We start from the raw sequence: 21,138 nt of genomic DNA on the forward strand, positions 1-21,138 counted from the left end.
ACCTCAAGCCGAAGTTCCGGCGGGAGCGCCGGATGAAGCTTCTTTCGGCACGGCTGTCCCGGTCGGAGTTGTCTCATCCCCCAGCCTCTTCAACGCCGGCAGGCCCCTCTACTTTCCAGTTCTGCCACCGATCGCCCTCTGGAGCCTGGAGCCGTCGTTCGCTTCCTATTGGTAAGTCACGGCGCATGTCGCCGAGGTCCTCGACCTCACTTTCATCTGTTGTCCGGGGCACTGGTTGCCGGGACATTCCGGACGTGCGCCCCCGACAGTCACCCCTCCTCTATCCGCTCTATCCGGGTACGGGGGAAACTCATACCCAAATGGAGGCCTATGCCGCTGCTCTGCAGGCCACCCTTGGGTCCTCTGTCATCCCTGGGGCGTCCTCGGGGACTCAGCTACTTGTGGGGTCCCCAACAGACTCGCCGGTGGGTTTGCCCCTGCGCCAAATGAGGCCTTGCCCTCCAGGGACGTCGGAGATGTGGTATCATCCGGGCACGTCCCGACTGGATCCCCCTCTACGATCCATATGGCGTTGTCAGGGTGCGGCCCGACTGGGTCCCTGCTATGACCCATTGCACCCCTGTGGCATCGCAGTTGGTTGCTGGTGCTCAAAGCCTTGCTTTGAGTACACCTCAGCCTTCTGGGCAGGCGGCTGCTTGTTTGGAGCCCGGGTCGTCACCATACCGGCGCCATAAACTCGCCTCCCCGGCTCTGCCTCCGCTTCTTTCTTCGGAGTTGTAGCCTGTTGTGGTTGAGGCTAAGTCGGCGCCGGTGCGGTGCCGGAGGCTTGCCTCCCTGTGCTCCGGCGCCATTTCCTTCTTTTGAAGGGGAGCTTGTTGTGGAATTGGCGCCGGAAGGGGCTCGATCGGCGCCAATCAACTTTAGTCAACTAGATCAACTTTAGTTGTTTCGACACTGCATCGACGCCGGGTTGTTGACTCTTCTCCGGAATTGTCTGGAGAGAGTTTGCTGTTGCCCTCACGCCCGGCGACGCCGGATGTATTCTTGCCTGCGCCCCCTTAGAATATGTGGACCCGGCAGGATCCCCGCCTCCTCAGAAGCCCCCCGGACCCAGCAGTCTCATCGCCTCCTCAAGAGCCCCATCAGGACCCCCATTCGTCGATGGTTCTCCCCTCCGTTGGGCATTGGTTGCAACCTCAGTGTCTTGTGAGGGTTAGCTTACAGCCTTCACCTACAGATGAGCCGCTTTCCCCTCCACGGAGGGGCTACTGAGGCTTGTGCGGCTTTTCTGAGAGTAGTCTCCTTGCCCACTCGTATTTTGAACATGCACCCCCTTCAGCACCCTTGTCGTGGACCCTCTACTTGATGTCCTTCACCGTGGGTCAGGGAATGTAGAGTCGCTTCTGCCCTTTGAAGCTTCTCTTTATGATGCCCTTTTGGGTGCCTGGGTTCGGCCAGCTTCCGGTGATCCGGTGGCTGACGTGCAGGGGTTTGTTTTGCAAAATGCCTTCCCTTCCTTGTCCCGGCTAATGCTTCCTCCCTCCCGGGAATCCAGATGGCTTGAGTCATGGGGTAGGAACATCTTTGCCTCCACTAGTGCTGCCCTACGGTCACTTAATAGAGTGTGTGTACTGGCTCGGGCTACCTCTGCCCTGTGGGATTCTACAGAGTCTCTGCTCTCTGCCACCACTGAAGGCACTCGTGTTGACCTCCTTCATCTTCTCTGGGATGGCCGTGACCTTGCTGAATTTACAATCCGCTCGGCCTTGGATACTGCTGATCCCTTAGGCCGGGCTATGGCTGGTTCAGTTGCCTTGTGGGGACATGCTTTTTTTTTGGGGGGGATTTTCAAAAACCTTTATTGTTCTCATCAATGTGTACACAGCTATTTAGCCAAAAACCCAGAGGCAGGTAGCTTGTTTACTGAGCGTTTTCCCGCCGAGGCGGATATATGTCGTACACTTGTGCAAGTTCTCAACATTTATATAGAACTAAATAACCAATAGAAACAACTGTTAGCGAGTAACACAGAATATCGAGCAATGCCCAGGATTAATGTATATTAACTCGTCTACCACCGTCCGTTATTCCTTATGTCTGGTCACACATTACAATCCACACACACACGCATATCAGCCCAACCTACTCTCCACCCCTCAGTCACTATCATTCCCTGTCGCCCCTGCCAGCCAGCCCACCAATGGTTGCCATATGTCTACCGGCCTAGATCGCTGCGGCATCATGTCCCAGCAGGCCGACAATTGGTCCTTGCAGTATATTGCTGATTTTACCCAGCTAGATATTTTCGGTGGATCCTTATGCTTCCAGTGTATTGCTATTTGCCGCTTAGCCAGCAACAAGAGAAGGGCTACCAAATGGAGGTCACAGTCTACAACTATGCTGATGACCTCCAACTAATTTTTAATTTTTCTTCCCCCACATCAGATGTCGCCAGCTTCCAGTCCGTCATGCTGTTTATCCGGGATTGGATGAATGCGAACCACCTTAAACTTAACCCGAATAAAACAGAGCTGGTTCTGACTGGGGGCAGCGGCAACCCTTGGTCTCCCTCCTTTTGGCCCCCTTCCCTTGGTCTCCCCCCCATCCCCTCGGACTCTGTCAAAACTCTTGGAATTACACTTAATCACCATCTCACACTTCACTCCCACATCAGTTCTGTTGTCTCCTCTTGTTTTTTTACCTTGCGTATTATTAGGAAAATATCCAGTTTTTTTCCCTCCCTGCACTCAAACTGATTCTAATGGCCATGGTCCTATCCAAGATCGATTATGGTAACATCATCTACAATGGTGCTCCTGCCTATGCACTTCAACGTCTTCAGCTGGTGCAGAACCAGGCAGCCCGATTGGTATATGGCCTACCTAAATTCCATCACTCCTCTCCTCTCCTTCTTTCCCTTCACTGGCTCCCCATCAAACAACGGGCCCTCTTCAAACTTGGATGTCTCACTTTCCAAGCTAGGGTGGGCACGGCTCCTGCCTTCATCAACTCGGGCATTACCAACTATTGCCCCCCTAGAGATCTTCGCTCATCCACAAAATCCCTATTAGTTATCCCCCGTTTTAATAAATCAAGGTCGGGAGGCCAGAAATTCTCGGTCTTGGCACCCACCTTTTGGAACACCCTCCCGTCCTCAGTCAGACACTCATCCTCCTACATGGAATTTCGTAAGGCCCTCAAAACCTTTCTGTTTCAGCAAGCTTTTAGTCCCTAGTCCTGTGTCTTTCCTACCCTGTATTCCCCCCAGCGCCAAGAAACTGCATAGTGAACGTGCGCTTTACAAATCCTTAAAAATTCAAATTCAAATTCAAAAATACCAGCCGCCTGGAAGCACTCAGCACCGTCATCACAAACCCCAGTAGTGCCACCAGCGGATCTGCGTCTATATGTGTATCCACTATCTGCCCTATGTTACGGAAGACTGTCTCCCAGAAGCCATGTATTGGTTCGCAAACCCAAGCGAGATGGAAGAACGTAGCCTCACGTTCGCCACACCTCCAACAGGACGCATCCGTCTGCAACCCCATTTTAAAAAGCTGTTTGGGTGTGCGGTATGTCCTATGTAAATAGTTAAAGTGTATGAGTCACAGTCTATAGTTGGGCGATAGGTGTTCAAGCTGTGTGCAGCAAAATGTCCATTGTTTTTCTGAGATACTAATGCCCGCCACTATCTCCCATTGTGACCGTGAGTCTATGTGTGGGACAGGTGTTGCGTTCTGCGTAGCCCTATAGATGCGTGTTATCAGTTTGTGTGAGGAGTTATTTGAGAGTATGTCCTCTAGAGCTGCCAACGAAGGTGGGGCCTCAGGGAACGTAGGGTATCTGCGTTTACAGGCCGCCCTCAGTTGATAGTATAATAGAAGCTCTGAGGCAGTCGGTTCAGACGATGGCACCTTGTCCTGAAGTGTAAGGAAAATGTCGTCTGGATACAAGTCACTTGCCACCTTTAGGCCACAGTCATGCGCCCTCTTCACTACCGCCGCGTCCGTCAATGGGCCTAGCAGTGGATTTCCCTCCAGCTGCATGCTCGGGGCATAGAATTCAGTTATACCCGCTCTATGAGCAATTTTCTCCCATGCCCAGCGCACCACCTCTACTATGTCAATGTCCTCCTGCGGTCGTTTGTATTTCTGGTATGCCGCTGTCTTTAGGGGGCAGGGTGACGCCACGTCAGTCTCTATTGCCACGTGAGGCTGGTAGGGCTTTGGGTGCTGCCAGTAATGTAAGTATTGGGCATGCGCACTGTACGCATAGAGCTCAAAATCCGGGGCTGCCAGGCCTCCCTGACTGAAGGGAAGTGTGAGAAGGCTCCAGGCAACTCTGGGTTGTCTGCCCGCCCAAACTAGTGTGATGACAGCAGATCTAAGGCGGTGAAGAAACGCCATTGTTAAGGGCAAGGGAATGTTTATAAATAAGTAAAGAAATTTGGGGACCACTACCATCTTTGTGATTGCTATGCGTCCCGTCAGAGACAGCGGCAGTTTTTTCCACTTTGTTTTCAAGCCATTCCATGGCCACTCCAAAATTTGATAGCCATATGTCCTGGATAGAGCGACTTATTTTAATTCCCAGGTATTTAAGCTCATCGGCAACCCAATCTATTGGGAATTCGGTGTGGCATTTAAGTGTACCATCTGTCAAGTGCAGCATCGTTGATTTCGACCAGTTTATATTTATGCCAGTGAGCCCACTGTATCGCACTACCTCCCTCATCAGGGGGTCAAAATTCTCTACCGGGTTCATCATGTATATGGTAACATCGTCTGCGTACATTGATATGAGCAGGCCTTGTGACGTGAAGCCAATGCTTCGCTTGGTATGGTGTTGCCTCATGCGCGCTGCGAGTGGTTCAGTCGCAATAGCAAACAGTAACGGCGACAGTGGGCACCCCTGTCTAGTCCCCCTAGTGATAGAGATAGGAGCGGATATCTGTCCATTCACCCGAACTCTGGCGGTCGGGTCATTATATAGTATGCCAATTCTCCTAGCAAACAGCAGGCTGAAGCCAATACGAGTAAAAAGTGTGAGCAGAAACTTCCACTCGAGAGAATCAAATGCCTTTGTCGCATCAAGCAGTGCGGCCGCGGCCTGCACCTTGGGGTCCAGATAGTGTAGGAGCCCAAACAGTACCCTCAGGTTATGCGAAGTAGATCTCTCCAACACGAAACCTGATTGATCAGAGAGTGCAATTTGCGGCAGCATATACTTAAGGCGATCCGCTAGCAACTTTGCATAGATTTTGGCATCTAAATTTATTAACGAGAGTGTGCGATATGAGTCCGGATCGGTGGGGTCCTTATCCGGCTTAAGTAGCGTGATTATCATTGCTTCGCGCATTGATTGCGGGAGTGTGCCTACTTCTAACGCTTCCTCAAAGACTCTATGAAGCTTAGGGACCAGGATATCAGCGTATTCTTTATAGAAATCCGCCGTCAGCCCATCAGGGCCTGGTTCTTTACCTGGCGGCAGGGACGATATTATCGCTCTTATGTCATCTTGTGTGAAGGGTAAATCGATATACTGTCTGGCCCCATCATTAAACCATGCTAAGGCTATGGTGTCTAGATAATCTGTTAGAACCGTGTCATCTGGCGTCACCCTGGAGGTGTACAGTGTCTGATAGTAAGTAGTCATGGAATCCAGTATGGCCTGGGGTTCTCTGACCATGTCTCCCTCTGCGTTCCTAAGTTCCAAGACATAATCCGTCCCTCTTGGCGGTCTCATCATGTTCGCCAGTGTGCGTCCAGCTCGATCACCTTCCCCATACTTCCAGCTTGACAGTCCTTAGCTAGGTATGCTACTTCCCTGTCCGCCTCTTCTTGGTATTGATTAAGTTTCATTCTGAAATCGGCACGCACTCTATCAGTTGGTGCTTCATGCAATGCAGATTCAATCTCAGCTAGTTCCACCTCTAATTTGCACAAGGTACCTCTTATTGATCGTAGTACCCCCGTTTTCAGTGACATGCAGTAGCCCCTCGTCACCACCTTGCAGGCCTCCCATAGGGCACCCGGGGAGTCCACTGTACCTTCATTGAGTTCGAAGTACTCTTCCAATTTGTCTCTCAATTCCTGCTTGAAGACCTGGTCCCGCAGTGCCCGGGAGGGGAATCTCCAGCTAAACGGTTGGACATATTGCGATGGCGTAGTCAATGTCAAACAAACCGGGGCATGGTCAGACAGCGACCGTGGCAAGTGTTTAACCTCAGTTGTTAAAATATGGATATCTCTAGATAGTAACCAATAATCTAGTCTAGACCAGGCAGCCCTGTGCGACGTTAAGCATGTACCCTCCCGAACTCCTGAATGTAACACCCTCCATGAATCTACTAACTGTGCCTCTGTTATGATATTGCCTAGCGCTCCAGCAGCCCTCGGGTGGTGTTCTCTGACCGTTCCTTGCCTGTCCAATGTGTCTGAGAGCAGAGCATTATAATCCCCTCCCCACATAATCGCGGCCGGGCCACGAGCCTGAATCTTATGCCATAAATCACAGAAAAAATCTGGGTTGTCGTCATTTGGGCCATAGACATTCACCAACATCATTTTCATGACCCCAACAGCAGTATGTACCTGCCGCCATCATCTCTAATCACCTCATATGTTTTCCACTGTAAGCCCCTTTTTATCAATATCGCCACCCCACGTGAGTAATTAGAGTATGTTGCATGGATAATCTCTCCCCATCTATTGTGTCTGAGTAGGTGCGTGGCAGTAGCAGTCAGGTGGGTTTCTTGCAGGAAGCATATATCTATCTCCTTCTGCAGAAGGAGAGCTTGCACCAGTCTGGCCTTCCGTCTATCATTCATACCTCTCACATTCCAGGTGAGACATTTTATGTGCTTCACGGCTTTAGGTGTAAGTGATACATTCCCCCCAGTAGATCATATTCATAAATCTTTGCACATGACCAGCCCAATGCATGTGGTGTGGCAGAACATAACTGTCCTCCAGTGCTCAGCGTTATCGACCAGTCATAATACAGGGCGTGATGTCGTCGCCGACCGTACAGTTTAATGTCCCAAGCAACTGGAGCGGCACATCTGCGTGCTTCTGTGTACATATCGCTTTGGAACAAACATATAGCATCAGAACACCCCGAACTTGTGGCATCCCAGTCCCCTCCTGCTCCAACCCCCTAATTAGGTTGTGCAAATCCCGCCCCGTTCACCCCTCCAATCACCAAGTCATTATCGCAAAACTCCCGTAGTGAACGAGTAATGGGAATCATCCCCTAGGGTACGTAGGTTGATCTACTACTGACCCTGTACTTTTGCCAGGGTGATCGAGCGCTGGCCTGAGTGTAAGCACTCCAGGACCCCCCACCCCTCTACACGCATACCTTTGCATAGCCTCTCCTGAGCACCTGGCGAACCTCCAGCATAATAGTCTGGCATTCTGTTCCTGGTCCAGCCATAGCAGTGCAGCTACAGAGCAATGTCCACGCCGCCTCCCGGCTGTCACTCTATGTCACTTAGCCGCTCCTGCGAGTCCGGTTCACCAGAGTGCGCCTGATTTTTTTGGTCTCTTGCCAGTTGTTTCGCATATTGCAAGGCTGCTTATGCAGCGACGAAGAAGGAGGGTCTACCTGGGCCCTGTACTCTGAGCTTCGCAGGATAGATTAGTGAGTACTTGGTTCCAATTTGTTGGAAGATCTTTTTTGCTGGTATGAACTCCTTGCAGCTTGGACCAGTATGGTAAAGTCCGGGTATATCCCGATGTGGTTGCCTTTTTACTGCAAATCCTTCTTATCTCGTGCCATGCACAGAATTGAATCTCGGTCTCTGTAGTTCAAGACACGTGCTATGATGGGTCTAGAGGAGCGCCTGGCTTGGGTTTGGGTCCCAATGTCCTGTGTGCCCGTTCCACCAGGAACATCTGCGACAGCCCCGATCCAAATAGTTCCTTCATCATTTCCTCGACAAATAGTTCCATGCTGGTAATATCTGTCGATTCCGCCACGCCCGTGACGCGGATGTTGTTGCGCCTCGAGCGCGCTTCCAAATCCTCGTTCTTTTGTTGGATCAGCGCCAGCACTTTGTCCATACCACGTACTTTCTTTTCCAGAGTAGTTTGACTCTCCTCCGTTTCAGTCACTCGTGTTTCCAGCACCCCGACTCTTCCCTCCTGTTTGTCCATTCTCCTGGTGATGCTGTCCATGCGAGCGGCCAGGTCGTCCATCTTGTTGTCTATGCCCTGTAAGCTCGTTTTCAGTTCCTGAAACATAGCTTTTATGTCCGCAGTCTCTGAGCCACCCTGATCTTCCTTGGACGCATCATCCTCTTGGTGCTCTTGGCCAGTCGTTTTCTGTTTGGATTTATCAAAGGTGAGTCTCGGCTGTCTCGTGTCCGGCTTGCCCATTATCATACACCAATGCAGCTTTCAGGCAAATGAGACAGTGCCTCCGCCTCGTATCACAAGGACCTTATCTGGACGCTAGTTTCTTCAAATTCAGCGCCTCTATTATTCGGCGATGGCGTCTAGAGCATCCAGCAGTCTACCGGGCTAGCAATCTATTTACCCGCACCGCACGGCACCTCCGCCGTGTCACACTTGCTCACTGAGTGGCCCTGGGGCAGCCTCTTCGTGTCAGGCAGATCCCAGCGCAGCAATTCGTGTTATTCCACACAGCCCCCTTTGATGCAAATCTCTAGCGCGCCTAAATGTACACACTGCGTCTCAGGTTTTCTCCTCACTCGCCAAGATGCAAGACAAAATGGATGTTCGCGCCTTTTTCCCAAGCGCCGCGCGTGTGTGGTCCCCGCCGCTGCGGGCCTTGTCTCAGCCTGCCCGGGTGCCACGTTATGCCAGTTTATCTCTGATATTGTAGCCCCAGCGTGTCAGCTGCAGATTGCTCGCGGTGTTCTGCTTTGGAAAGCTTGCTGTGTGTACGTCTACTCGGCCAAGATGGCCGCCTGATCTCCTTTCTCCCAGGAACCAGCCGTGTCCCGACCCACCAGCGCAGTTGCAGTTGTCCCAGCAGTGTAGGGCTATATAACCTACTTCGCCCACTGGCGTGGCCACAATTCGGGTCCCCAGCCAGCAACCGCTACGTTTCGCGGCTTGGTCTCTTACCGCGTAGCGACCTTGGCGCGTCCGGTTCCTAGGACCGCAGGGCAATGCAGGGCTGTCACTGCTGCTGTCCGGTGTGTGGAGCGCCGCATGCGCCTCTGATCGCCGATACCTGCGGCGGTGGGAGCAGTCCCGCTGGTCCAGGGCCGCGGGGAGCACCCGCGCGGGAGTTGCCCGATTCGCAGTGAAGCTCCGGGCAGCAGTCCCACATCAGTCCCCTGCTTCCGCAAATGCGTCAGGCCTCTTCACCGGTCGGGACACACCGACAATATTCACTCGTCCGGTCACGCTGCAGACCACAAATTTCCGCCAGGCAGACCCTATGACCCGTGCTCACTCGTGGAGTCAAGAGGTCCGAGTCCACACTCCAGAAACGCTGATAAATTACGGATTTATGGGCTCGATCAGCGGAGCTGCGGTTTCAGGCAGCCATTCCGCTCCGTAGCCAAGCCACGCCCCTTGTGGCGCCATGCTTGGTTGCGGGAAAGCGTCTTCCCGGAGAATATTCTGGAGCGACTAGTTGATTTACCCTTTGATGGGGTTTTGTTGTTTGATGCTCATGCCAAATCGGCTGTTCAGTGCCTCCTTGTGGGCTTTCGCCCTCCCCCTTAGGCCTGTATTCCTCAGGCGTTTGTTCTAGGGTGGAACCTTTTCATTTAGCATCCTTTAGATGTGTTATGTGTTTTAGGCTGGTAGTAAGCCTCAGGTCTTCTTTTCACATTGTATGGGGTAATTACCCTTTCATTTAGCATCCTTTGGATGCATTATGCTTTTTGAGCTGGTAGTTAGCCTACTGTGGCAGTGTTCTACAGATTGTAGTGTATGCTCCTCTGACTGTGGTTTGCCCTAAGAGGTGTTCCCGCTGTTGGGGTGTGCATACTCCATGTGGGGTACTTGTATGCTATTATATAGCGCTGCTTTATGTCTACTGGGCCTAAGAGATCACTTGGGCACTATGCGTCACCTGGTGCTCTTATCTGCTGTTGTACGGTGCTCAATGTTGTGCCTTGGCGTCATCTTCTATACGTCATGAGTCATCTTGCTTATTTGCCTCATTCTCCTCCTTGGGAGCTTTTCAGGGTGTTTATCACACTTTAATTGCGGCTACCGTCTGCATTAATGCACTAGGTGTGTTCCTGTACAACCATGTTTCATAGTCGTGGCTAGTTTACCTGTCTTTGATGTATTTATATATATATCCAATTACCGCTCCGGTGCTGTAACCCACCAAACAGAGAGACTGACTCTTACGGTGATTTCAATCACTGCAGGCTGCAGTAATGATTTGTTCTTCCATCAAAGTGCAAATAATATGGACAAATGACGCGTTTCGGCAAACACTGTAGCCTTGCTCACATACCGGCGTCGCTCAAAGGTCTGACTTAAATACTTAAAGTGTCAAAATCACGTGATTTTACAATTATTATTATTATACAATTTCTAAAGCGCGCTACCACCTAACAGGCATCTTGGCACTAGTAACTCCTAGACCATATCAACACAGGAGGGGGTTAATGCACAGACCTAGTTCTTAGGGAATAGCCAGGTTTTAAGGTTCTTTCTGAACGCAAGAAGATCCTTGTTTTGCCGCAGTTCAAGAGGTAAAGTGTTCCACAGCCTGGCTGCAGCCACCCCAAATGTTCTGCCCCCTGCTCTAACTTTGTTAAAGCGTGGTACTTTTATTGACATTCCTCTCGAAGAACGGAGCTCTCTGCCCGGAACATACCACTCAAACATTTGCTGAAAAGAGGTTGGTCCTTTTCCATGCAAGGCTTTGAATACTAGACACAGAGATTTAAATGTAACTCTCTGTGTCACGGGCAGCCAATGCCGCTCCGTCAGTGCTCCAGAGGCAGAGGTCCGCCTTGACCAGCCTAATACCAATTTAGCAGCGGCAAAATGTACCCGCTGTAGCCAGTCTAGCAGAAATTTAGGGGACCCGAGGAGTAGAGCATTACAATAGTCTACCCGACTAAGTATCGTACTACGTGCTATCAGGGCACGAGCTTGATGGGGTAAAAGAGGAAAAATCTTCCTCAGAGAGCGAATAATCCCCAGACAGCAGCTCACCACTTTCCCCACATGCACCTCCAAGGAGAGGTTGCAGTCAAATGTGACCCCTAGGTTACGGACTATTTTTACCGGCTGGCCGGGGTTGGGGAACTCTGGGGGCCACAGATTCATGGGCGGCCCTTCCCTGTTCTTATGCGTTTCGAAGTGCATCAGTTCAGTTTTAGCAATGTTAAACTGTAGGGAATTCTCCTTCAGCCATTGTGTCATATCTCCTAAACATCTATGAAACCCTTCTGCTGAGATGGACTGCTCTCCCTCCAGGGAGAGAATGAGTTGAGTATCATCAGCGTAATTGATGACTTTGATGTTATAGCGCTTGATGATCGTCAGCAGGGGTCTCAAATAGACATTGAAAAGAATGGGGCTGATGGCCGTGCCCTGAGGGACCCCATGTGAGACAGGAGTAAAGGCAGATTGGTAAGGAGGAAGGGATACTGCTTGCTGTCTCCCTGAGAGAAAGGAGTGAAACCATCTAAGGGCCACCCCCGTAACTCCCACCTCACTCAACCGTCTCAACAAGATCTTATGGTTGACCGTATCGAAGGCGGCAGACAGGTCCAGCAGAGTCAGCACTGCTGCCTGGCCCCTGTCTGCCCGCCTCCGAAGCTCATCCATTACGGTCACCAGTGCTGTCTCCGTACCATGGGCCGGTCTAAAACCGAACTGCTCCTCCTCCAGATGTTTGGCCTGTTCCAGGTGCGCGGACAGTGTGCCACTCACTACCCGTTCCACTACCTTGGCTGGGAAGGGGAGAAGAGATATAGGTCTAAAATTCTTCAGACATTCAGGATCAAGGGAGGCTTTTTTAAGAAGTGGCGTTACAAGCTCCTGCTTCCACTGACTGGGAACCGCCCCTTCTGCAAGAGACTGGTTACAGATCTTACACAGCAGTGGGAAAAGTTCTACCCCGAATTCCTTCCAGTTTTTGCAAGGCAATGGATCCAGGGGGGAGCCTGACACAATACTATCCGTTAACCTGCGGAAGTCCTCAATCTGGAGAGGGGGGAACTCAGAGAGAGCCTCCAAGGCAGCCTCCTTCGAGCTGTCATTCCCTGTCAGTTCACCCCTATCCTCAATAAGGGCCAGCTGTTCAATTGATACCATCGGAGGCTCTGATGTCTTTCCCAGCTCCTCAACAATAGAGGCAACTTTATCGTGGAAAAAGGTGGCAAGATTATCACAGAGCCTGGCAGAATGTCATTTGTACAGCACTCAGGGTTTGTCCCAAAGTACTATATTTCCTCCCTTGTCGGAATTGTTGATCACAATGGAATCACTATTCTTGAGTTTCTCCATCAGTTGGAAGTACCGCTGGGTAGTGGTGTTCTTGAATTTGTGTTTGTTTCTCGAGGTGTTTCGATGAAGCATTTTTAGTTCCTCAGTGATGCGCTCATGAAAAATATCCAGTGCATTACGGGGCATCAGTAAAAGTGGAAGGCTCTTTGAAAGGACTATTACCCAGGGCAGAGATAGAGATGCAAGGTCATCGACGAGTAAGGAATCCCCATCATCACTACGAGTGCTAACGACTTCGAGGGTTAAAGTTTTCACAATGCTTCTACCTTCGGCACCCAAATTGTACATAAGCAGTGCTTTCTTCTTTTTAGTGGTAAACGTGTTGCCATCAATGGCTTCTTAATAGCTTTCAAAAGTGTCCTTCCACTGCTGCCATATCATGGGAGGGGAACCTGGAGACTGTAGAAATGGTGGAGGGGCCGCTATATGATCCATAATCGAACACCAGGTGGGTGAGTTGCTGCCCACACACAGTAAGAGAGAGAGAGTTCTTAAAAGAGACAAATGAAGCAGACTTGTAAAATGCACGCTGTTGGTAAATAAAGATTAATGGAGTGTTTGGAATGTACCAGATAAACAAGAGTTGGCACTCTATTGAAGACTCACAGCACGCTATTTCTGAAGGTGCGCATCGAAAAAAGCTGAGTGGAAAGAGTAATTGAATTGAGTGCATCAACGTGCATAAAATGCCACAACTGTGCGTGTCTAAAAGGTACCTTGAGGAGCCGGAACTGGCTCCAAACATCAGAGCAGGATGAAGGAGGGCAACACAGGAACGCTGAAACGGCACCGCAGGCTCTACAGGGGTGCCAGGAAGGATCGCCGAAAGGAAACAGCATCCGATGGAAAAACAAAGTCGGGACACGGCAGGAAGGGCGTCGTAATCCTCAGGAGTCCACATGGAAACAGGAGAGCAGGACTGGTCAACTCGTCGTCAATGAAAAGAGGGACAAATCTGGTGTAAGTAAGTACCTCATTTATTCATGACCAGTCCTGACAGCTCCCAGGCAGCAACTGCCAGACTCCCCACGTTCTGTGTTCCACGCAGGGAACATGGTCGTGGAGAGATTCCAAATAAGAATACAAAAGAAGATCCCAACACAGGGCCACTCAAACCTCGGACTAGTCTCCTCGTCTTTCAGTCTTAGCTGTCGATCACGTCATACTGCTGACTCCCTGTAAAATAGCCCAGACAGGCAGCCGCCATGTTGGGTTCAGATGTTCCTTACAAAACCTACGGTACCTGTCGGTAAAGCCGTTTGACTGTATAACCTACATCATTACCACAGGGAAAAATTTGAACACTTTTTACCCATATTGACATCTTAGTTGCACCCCGGAGCGGACAAAAATAACACAGCAATCACGTCACTCAAATTTAACACTACCTAATCTAGCCATCGGAATGTCTGGCTGCATCAAGTTTATAAAATCAGTCAAACTTGATTAAGTGCACTGATTTGGCGCAATGCATAGGAGTAGGAAATTTATCATGACAGCTATAGAGTGGTGAAAGTAACAGGTTTCGAGGACCATTCTGCGGTCCATTAATAACCAGCATGGCGTGGGGCACCTGGACCGCAAGGTAAGAATCTGCCCGGACGTAGATGCAGTTTCAACTGCAAAGTGTTTTTAAGGAGAGAAATAATATTTTAGAAATCACAAACATGTTGCCAAATCATTTTCTATGGTGCTGAAAAAAAGAACGTTTTATATGAAATGATATTGAGGCTTCAATATATTTGCTCGCCATAGCGTTACTTAAAGCAGCATATATTGTAAGAGGTAGTGTTGACGGATTGCTCAATTCTTTACACCATTTCTGAGTGCTCTGTGTAGCACTGAAGCTACTGTGTATGGTGTTATGGAGATACTCCGGCCAGAGAGTTAGCATTGTGCTTTAGACTTCGCTGAGAACTACGTATCTTGAATGGTGGATATCTCTGCTGTATAACTTAAGGGTTGTGTATGTCATCTAAGGTGTAAGAGAGAGGTGTAGAATCTCTGCAACCTGTGGAAACACTCTCTCGGTCCCTACTACTTCCTAGCTTAGCTGTACTAAAGTTATGAGCAGCCGAAAGGTGAAATCTTAGGCGGACCTAGCATGATTCTAATCTGTTGTGTTTACACATAGAAGTCCAATTCTTTTTTTAACTTTTTTTTTACTTTTCGGCCAAGTGTGTGAAATATATCTTGTACAGTGGCAGACTAGTGTTTTTCTGTCTCACATACTTCTGGTCACATCAGTCTCAGCAAGGTACTTTATAAGTACTAAGTATAATGCAGTGCAATGATATACTTTATTTTCTTTACAGGCGTGGAAGAAAATATTCAGGAAGTAGTCGGGCATATCACTGAAGGTGTCTGTCGGCCGCTGAAGGTAGGACGTTATTTTTAAAATATCTTAAAATGTTTCTAATTTTGTTTACATTAATTTGCCAATTTTATCCTATGTAAGTAAGTAAGTAAGTAATATTTATTTGTATATGAATAATTAAAATCTTTACAAAAATATAAAACGCCATATGACAGTACAAATGATTTAACATACAGCAGTTACTATTGTCAATTCAAGGTTGTTATTAAGTCCCGATGAGTCTTTCAGGTGTGCTTGAATCTTTCCTTCATTAAATCAAAGAACTTCACAACCTGGCAATTCAGTTTAATATCACTGGAGGAAAAACACAGTTTGACTGCCTGCCTACAGGTCCGAACGGCATGTGATCTAAAAAAAGGTAGCAACAGCTTATGCCTCGGGTCCATTAGTCTCGGGCAAATGCATATCACATGGATGATGTCCTCCTTGCCAGATTTACACAGGCGACATAGAGCCGAGGCATGAGTTCTCTCCCATGGCGGCAGGTGCGGTAATATCGGGATAGCTCCAAGGCGCAGTTTCAGGAACTTTTCTTTGATTTTTATTTTCATCCCGATATTAAGATATGCCTGTGGCCGTATTTTACCGTAATCTCCCACCGTTATCCATCCATGCGCCCTGTTGGCTAGGTCTTTCTTATCTTCTATTGCCAAAATTATTTGGGCAGATTTTTTTGCCAACTTTATGAAGGACTGGTGATCTATGGCGGTTTCCCAAATATCGGATAAGCCTAGCACATCAAGAGATCCAAATAGGTAGTCCCTCGGCAGTGAAGTGCGACATCTAAGTAGGACTTCCCAGACGCTGGCATTTAAGGAGTCAGGATCTGCATCGCGAATCTTGCCCCAGTTAGTTACATATGCACTCCGTCTTTCTAGTGTTTGTTTGACCACCCCAAATTCTAAACGAATTTGTGCCGGAGACGCCTATTTGGGAAGATTGAAGATGGCCCTGTAACAATTGGCTATAACTGTGTCTAGCAATGCAGCGTCCTTCCCATGAAACGATTCACTCCCATACGTGAGCGTTGGTTAAAGTTTCGCTCGGAGGATTTCAAGGAAGGGTTTAAGGGTGAGGTCAGGGAGTTTAGTCTTTAGTGATTTCTTTGCAAGGTGGGTCATTGTTGCCTTCCCTCGGATAGACTGGAGCTGAGGCCTAGATGTGTTCTTAGAATCCAAAATGACGCCAAGGTACTTGTATGTGGTTACCCGTTCAAGCTTTACTCCGTTCAGGTACCAACAAGGGATCCTTTTCTTCCTGTAATTTACTGTCATGACCTTAGATTTGTTGAGGTTTATTTCTAGGGCATTCTTTACCGAGAAGGCATGGGTACAATTCAAAAGATGCTGAAGGCCTATTGGCGACCGGCTTATCAGCACTAAATCGTCCGCATATAACAGACTAGGGAGGGTGACTTTTCCTAGCTTGGGCGCATGATTGCGGCATTTGTCAAGTTCTTCCGGTAAGTCCGAAATAAACAGATTGAAAAGAATTGGCGCTAATAAGCACCCCTGCTTTAGTCCTTTAGTTGTCCTAATCTGCTTCGAGAGGTGCTGGCCAGTTCCAAGTTTAACTTTAACCCAGGTGTTAGAGTGGAGCAGTATTAGGACATCTAGGAGATGTTTCGGATTGCCCCAATTGAATAGTTTTTCCCAAAGTTTATTTCGGTCCACATGGTGGAAGGCCGCAGTGTAATCAATAAATGAGAGTAATAGCGGTAGCTTGGTGGTTTTTGCTTCGCCCATCAGTAAGGACAGGGCCATGATGTTGGTTGTTGTCCCTTGGCCTTTACGGAAACCTGTTTGATTGGGAGGGATAATGGCTTTTTCGGACGCCCACGCCGATGGTTCTTCCAGAATGAGACCGCTGAAATATTTTGCTTCTATATCAAGCAAAGCAATGAGACGGTAGCTGTTCGGATTACTCTTGCTCCCATGTTTGTATATTGGACTAATGATGGACCCATGCCAGGAGTCCGGAAGGGATAAAGTAAGTCTGGCCTCGTTAAAGACCTGACCCAAGGATGCACTCCAAAAGGCTACGTCAGATTTGTACAACATGGGGGGGATTCCATTCGGTCCCGGGGCCCCATTCGGTCGTCCCTTGGTGATTCGCCGCCCGATGTCTGCTGGGGTGTATTCCGTGAGCCCTGTCTCCATGTTCTTTATAGGTCTGCCTTCCCCTTCTAAATGTTCTGGTTGTGGTAAGGTCATACCCTTAAACTCCCCCAATCCACACATGCTTGTCCCGCTTTGATTGCTGGGGTTACCATCACGACCAAGCTTTGTGATTTCCATGCAGGGAGACTTTGTTATCGTATCTCCTATGTTGTCATTATTAAAGTGTGACAGTAAGTATTTGGTCCATACTTCCTCTGCTATGTGCGAATTTTGCCCCAGATGGTCAGGGTTCTGGATTCTTTTCACCATTTGGCAGAACCTAGAACTGTTTTTCTGCTTTCCTTCGTGGACAAGTTTCCCCCAACGTTCTTCATTCCTTTGTTTTTGACTTACCCATTTCAGCCGTTTGAGTTGCTTTTTTGCTTCCCTCAGCACTACTTGCAAACTAGGGTTTCCCTGATCCTTTCGTATCCACCTCAGAGTTTGATTAAGCAGGCGTTTTTGTGTTTTCATATCCAACCACATCTGTCTCGTGCTTGCGGGTCCCCTCACAAGGCAAGAATTGGTGGGCCTGGTACTACCTAGTTGTTCCCCGATGGTGATGATGAAGTCATGCCAGACATTCGCCAACTTAGATGAGCAATGAATTTGGTGGAAGAGAGTTTTCGCAATTGAACCAATAAGGTCGATGTTATCAAGACTACACCGTATCCGTTTTAAGTTTGCACTGACTTCTGTTTCTGGGCCAATGTAGCGTTCTTTTTTCTCTGCCGAATTGGATTTTATCTCAGCCACTAAGGGCAGGTGGTCGCTGAAATCACTCACGTCTATTTTAAATGAAGTTATCCAGCTGAACATTTCTAAGGACATGAACATGTAATCCAAATGCGAAGATTGTGTGCTAGAGTGGAAAGTGGCTGCCGGTGGATTGTCTTCAGCATAACGTCCGTTTAGGGCCCTTAAGTTATGGGTATTCAATTGCCAAAGAAGGTTTTTTGAGTGTTTCGTTAGGTTATTTTTTGTTCGACCTTGCGGCGGCACGCCCCATGCTGTGTCTAACTCATAAGAGAGGTCAGAGCCTTGCTCATTGCTGATGAGAAGCATGTTTAAGTCACCAGCCAGGATGAAGGTGTCTGAATCCCCGGAGTCCCTTATTTTTTGTAAAACGTGCTCCAGCTCTTCCACCGATTTTTGTTTCCATTTGGGGTGAATGTATGTGTTTATAATAATAACTTCCTGGTGCTGCTTTGTTAGAAGGAGTGAGAGCTTTACCACCTGTATGACACTTGGGGGGGTTATATGAAAGTCCAGAGCCCTAATTTCGCCTATTGTCGTTATAGAGGCGAATACCATCAATCCTCCTGAACCGCGGCCGAAGGTTGAAGTTTTGGTTGCTGGCGTACAGAGTGATGTAAATCCCTGTAGATCAAATACTTTATCTTCCCAAGTTTCTTGTATTAACAGGAGATCGAATGAGGTTAAATATTGTATGAGCTCCGGATCGTACTTTTTATTAACTAAGCCATTGATGTTTCTTGTGGCCCTCCGTACCACCATGAAGTTAACGGGCACTTGCCCATTCTGTCAAACATCAGCAGTCGTTGTCGCGATAGTACGCTGAATACATCTCCAATTAGGGTATGTCGATAACGACAAGTTCGTATCTTGATTGCGATATTGACCCCGTTGGGAACTTATAGTGTGTCGGTAACGTTGCCCCGATGAGCAGCTCCTAGCTCCCTTTAATATTGAAGTGGAGTTTTTTTTAAGCTGAGGTTGGATGGAGGGTAAACGCGGAGTTGGATAGCGGGGTTGCCTTTCCAGCTTCAAGGCAATTCCCCATTGCTGGAACATTGCCTCCTCTTCCAAGATTTTATTAGCTATCTCCGGCGAAATCCAGGTCGTTTTGGTAATATCAGGCTGATGGGTCGAGGTGTTGGATTCAAACCCTACTTGTAAAAGGTCTTTCGTGCTGATGTTTGCTAGATTTGTTGAAGAGTGCAGGAGTCTTAGTATGTTCCCCCTATTCAATGTGTCTTCATTCCATCTGGATATATATTCTGGGATAAACAGAATTGAGGTTGGAATGCTCTGACATAGCAGTTTTGTTGGAACCATCGATGGGCTCTTGATGGCCTGAGAAGTTTGATCAAGGGCATGGCTAGAGGATGATACACCTAAGGCAAATGAGCCCCCGCCTTGGTCATTGTCTAGCTTCGTATCCCAGAGGGCACTGTTTGTTTTCGGCTTGGGCTCAGGACAAATTTCCGAGGTCATAATCGTGGTACTGGTTGTTTTCGGCTTGGACTCCGAACATGTCTCCGAGGTCGTGACCGGAGGGGTGGCATTCCGCCTGTTTTTTGCGGCTTCTTCACCCGATTTAATTTTACTGTTGTCCGGAGTCTGGTCTGGCTGGATTATTTTAAATTGTAGAAGTTTCTGTTTGGTGCATTTTTTTGATGTCATCTTCTTTGCAAGATTATGTGTTGATTTTAAGCACTGTAATGGGGACTCTGTTGGCGCGCTGTCTCGGGCTTCGGGCGAGGGAGACCGATGGACACTGGGTGACGGGCTCCGGGCATCAGTGTCTGAAACCGCGGTGGAAGGTGATAATTCTTCTGTATTAAGCCTTGCCCCTATTAGGGTACGGTTCCTACCTTTCCTTTTGTTCTTTCTGCGGGACTTTGCGTTGGTTTGAGTCGGAGGTTCAGCTGTACTCGCGATAGTGATCGCTTTCTTTATTTCCGGTAGCTCAGTAGATGGAGCTTGGGGCGGCAAGGTAATGGCTAGGCTCGGGTCACTTGGCAACTTGATCTCTTGCCTTGAAGCAGTTACCGAAGGAACTGCAGGAGAGTCGGCGGTATGTTGCTTTAATGGTTGGAGGGCTGATGCTTTTAAGTCGCTTATCAGGTCCCCTGGCATAGATGGTAAAGATGATAATTTATGTAAGAGGGGATCATAAGGGGGGGTTGGATGGTAACCGAGTGATCTGCGAGGACTGCGTCTTGGCCCCTCCTTATGAGTCCATTTAGTTCCGAGATTTTCCAGTCAATCCCTGAAATTGACTCGGCCATTGACTGCAAGACGGTAAGCTGTAAGTCCATTTTTTGTGACTGAAAGTCCAGGGCAGTGGCCGACTGTTGCAAGGTGCTTAGGATTGTGGACCATAGGGTATCCGGGACTGAATTGCCTAAGTTAGTATCCCCTTCCGGTCTTGGGGAGGCATTGATCATCGGCTTCTCTTCGGGGGGTTTGGCATTGTAAGCCGCAACTAATTCCTCCCACTCTTGTACAGAAATAGAGGACATATCTTTGTTTATGGAATTATTTGTAGATTGGGAGTCATTAAACTGCATCAATGTGCGTTGTTGAGATGCTGTTGACACCGTTGGTCCAATGGTTGGAGTTAGTTGTTCGATGATTCTGCTCAGGTTGCCTTGGGATTTTTTTATGGGGGTCAAAGGAAGTCCTAGTGATTTGGGCAAGGGATGCCCACTTTCTTCTCTTATTAAAGCCATTGGTGGCTCCATTGGTGGCTCCGTACATGCAACTCGAATTTCCATACCAGTGATTGCGCAAGTTGGAGAACTGCTAACTCGATGGAGGCCAGGCGAGTCTTCTCTTCCCACTTCCCTATGAACCATGGCCTTAGTTTCCTGAGACCTCTCTTGGCTACTCAAGGAAGATAAACCGTGCTTCCTCGGTTGAGTCAAATTAGAGGTGGATAAGGTCTGCACACATATTGACTCAATTATTTCCGCTTCGTTTGCGGTACTCTGCTCAACCATATGGTTTTTCCTGACGGACCCGTTTCCCGGAAAGTTAGAGGTGGTAGTGTAAGTATGACTAGTTGTAGAATTAAGTATGCCATGTCCCCTGGGTTCGTTGGTGTTAATTGTGGTGGTATTGATGCGAGTATGGCTACCCATACTCGTGGAGTAGTGTGGCTCACTGGTTAGAGGCGGCAGACTCGGGAGCAGAAGTCATCCCGGGACCAGGGTTCAATTCCCGACGCGGCAGGGTCGTGGACTTGGGTCAGCGGACTCGATAATTCTCGCTTCGGTGCTTACTCTAATCAGGGATTTCACTCGGCAACTCTGGGCATTAGCTTGCCTAATCTCCACAACGGCCCCATCAATTCCGGGGATGCCTGGCTCCACCTTGGGGACTCCCAGCAGGGACCATCCCACAGGGAAAGCCAGGACGGGTTCCCCAGAGT

At 48.8% G+C, this 21,138-nt stretch overlaps 1 protein-coding gene across 1 annotated transcript in view; it reads left to right on the forward strand.

Annotated features, from left to right (window-relative positions):
- COG6 (component of oligomeric golgi complex 6) overlaps window positions 1-21,138 on the forward strand; it is a 464,502-nt gene that overhangs the window by 199,268 nt on the left and 244,096 nt on the right. Inside the window, exon 11 of the mRNA XM_078657244.1 lies at window positions 14,738-14,802. Within this exon, the coding sequence (XP_078513370.1) occupies window positions 14,738-14,802 (65 nt within the window). The remainder of the gene's footprint in view (window positions 1-14,737; window positions 14,803-21,138) is intronic.

The sequence above is a fragment of the Lissotriton helveticus genome, chromosome 8 (assembly GCF_964261635.1).
Source record: "Lissotriton helveticus chromosome 8, aLisHel1.1, whole genome shotgun sequence".
Taxonomy (NCBI): Eukaryota; Metazoa; Chordata; class Amphibia; order Caudata; family Salamandridae; genus Lissotriton; species Lissotriton helveticus.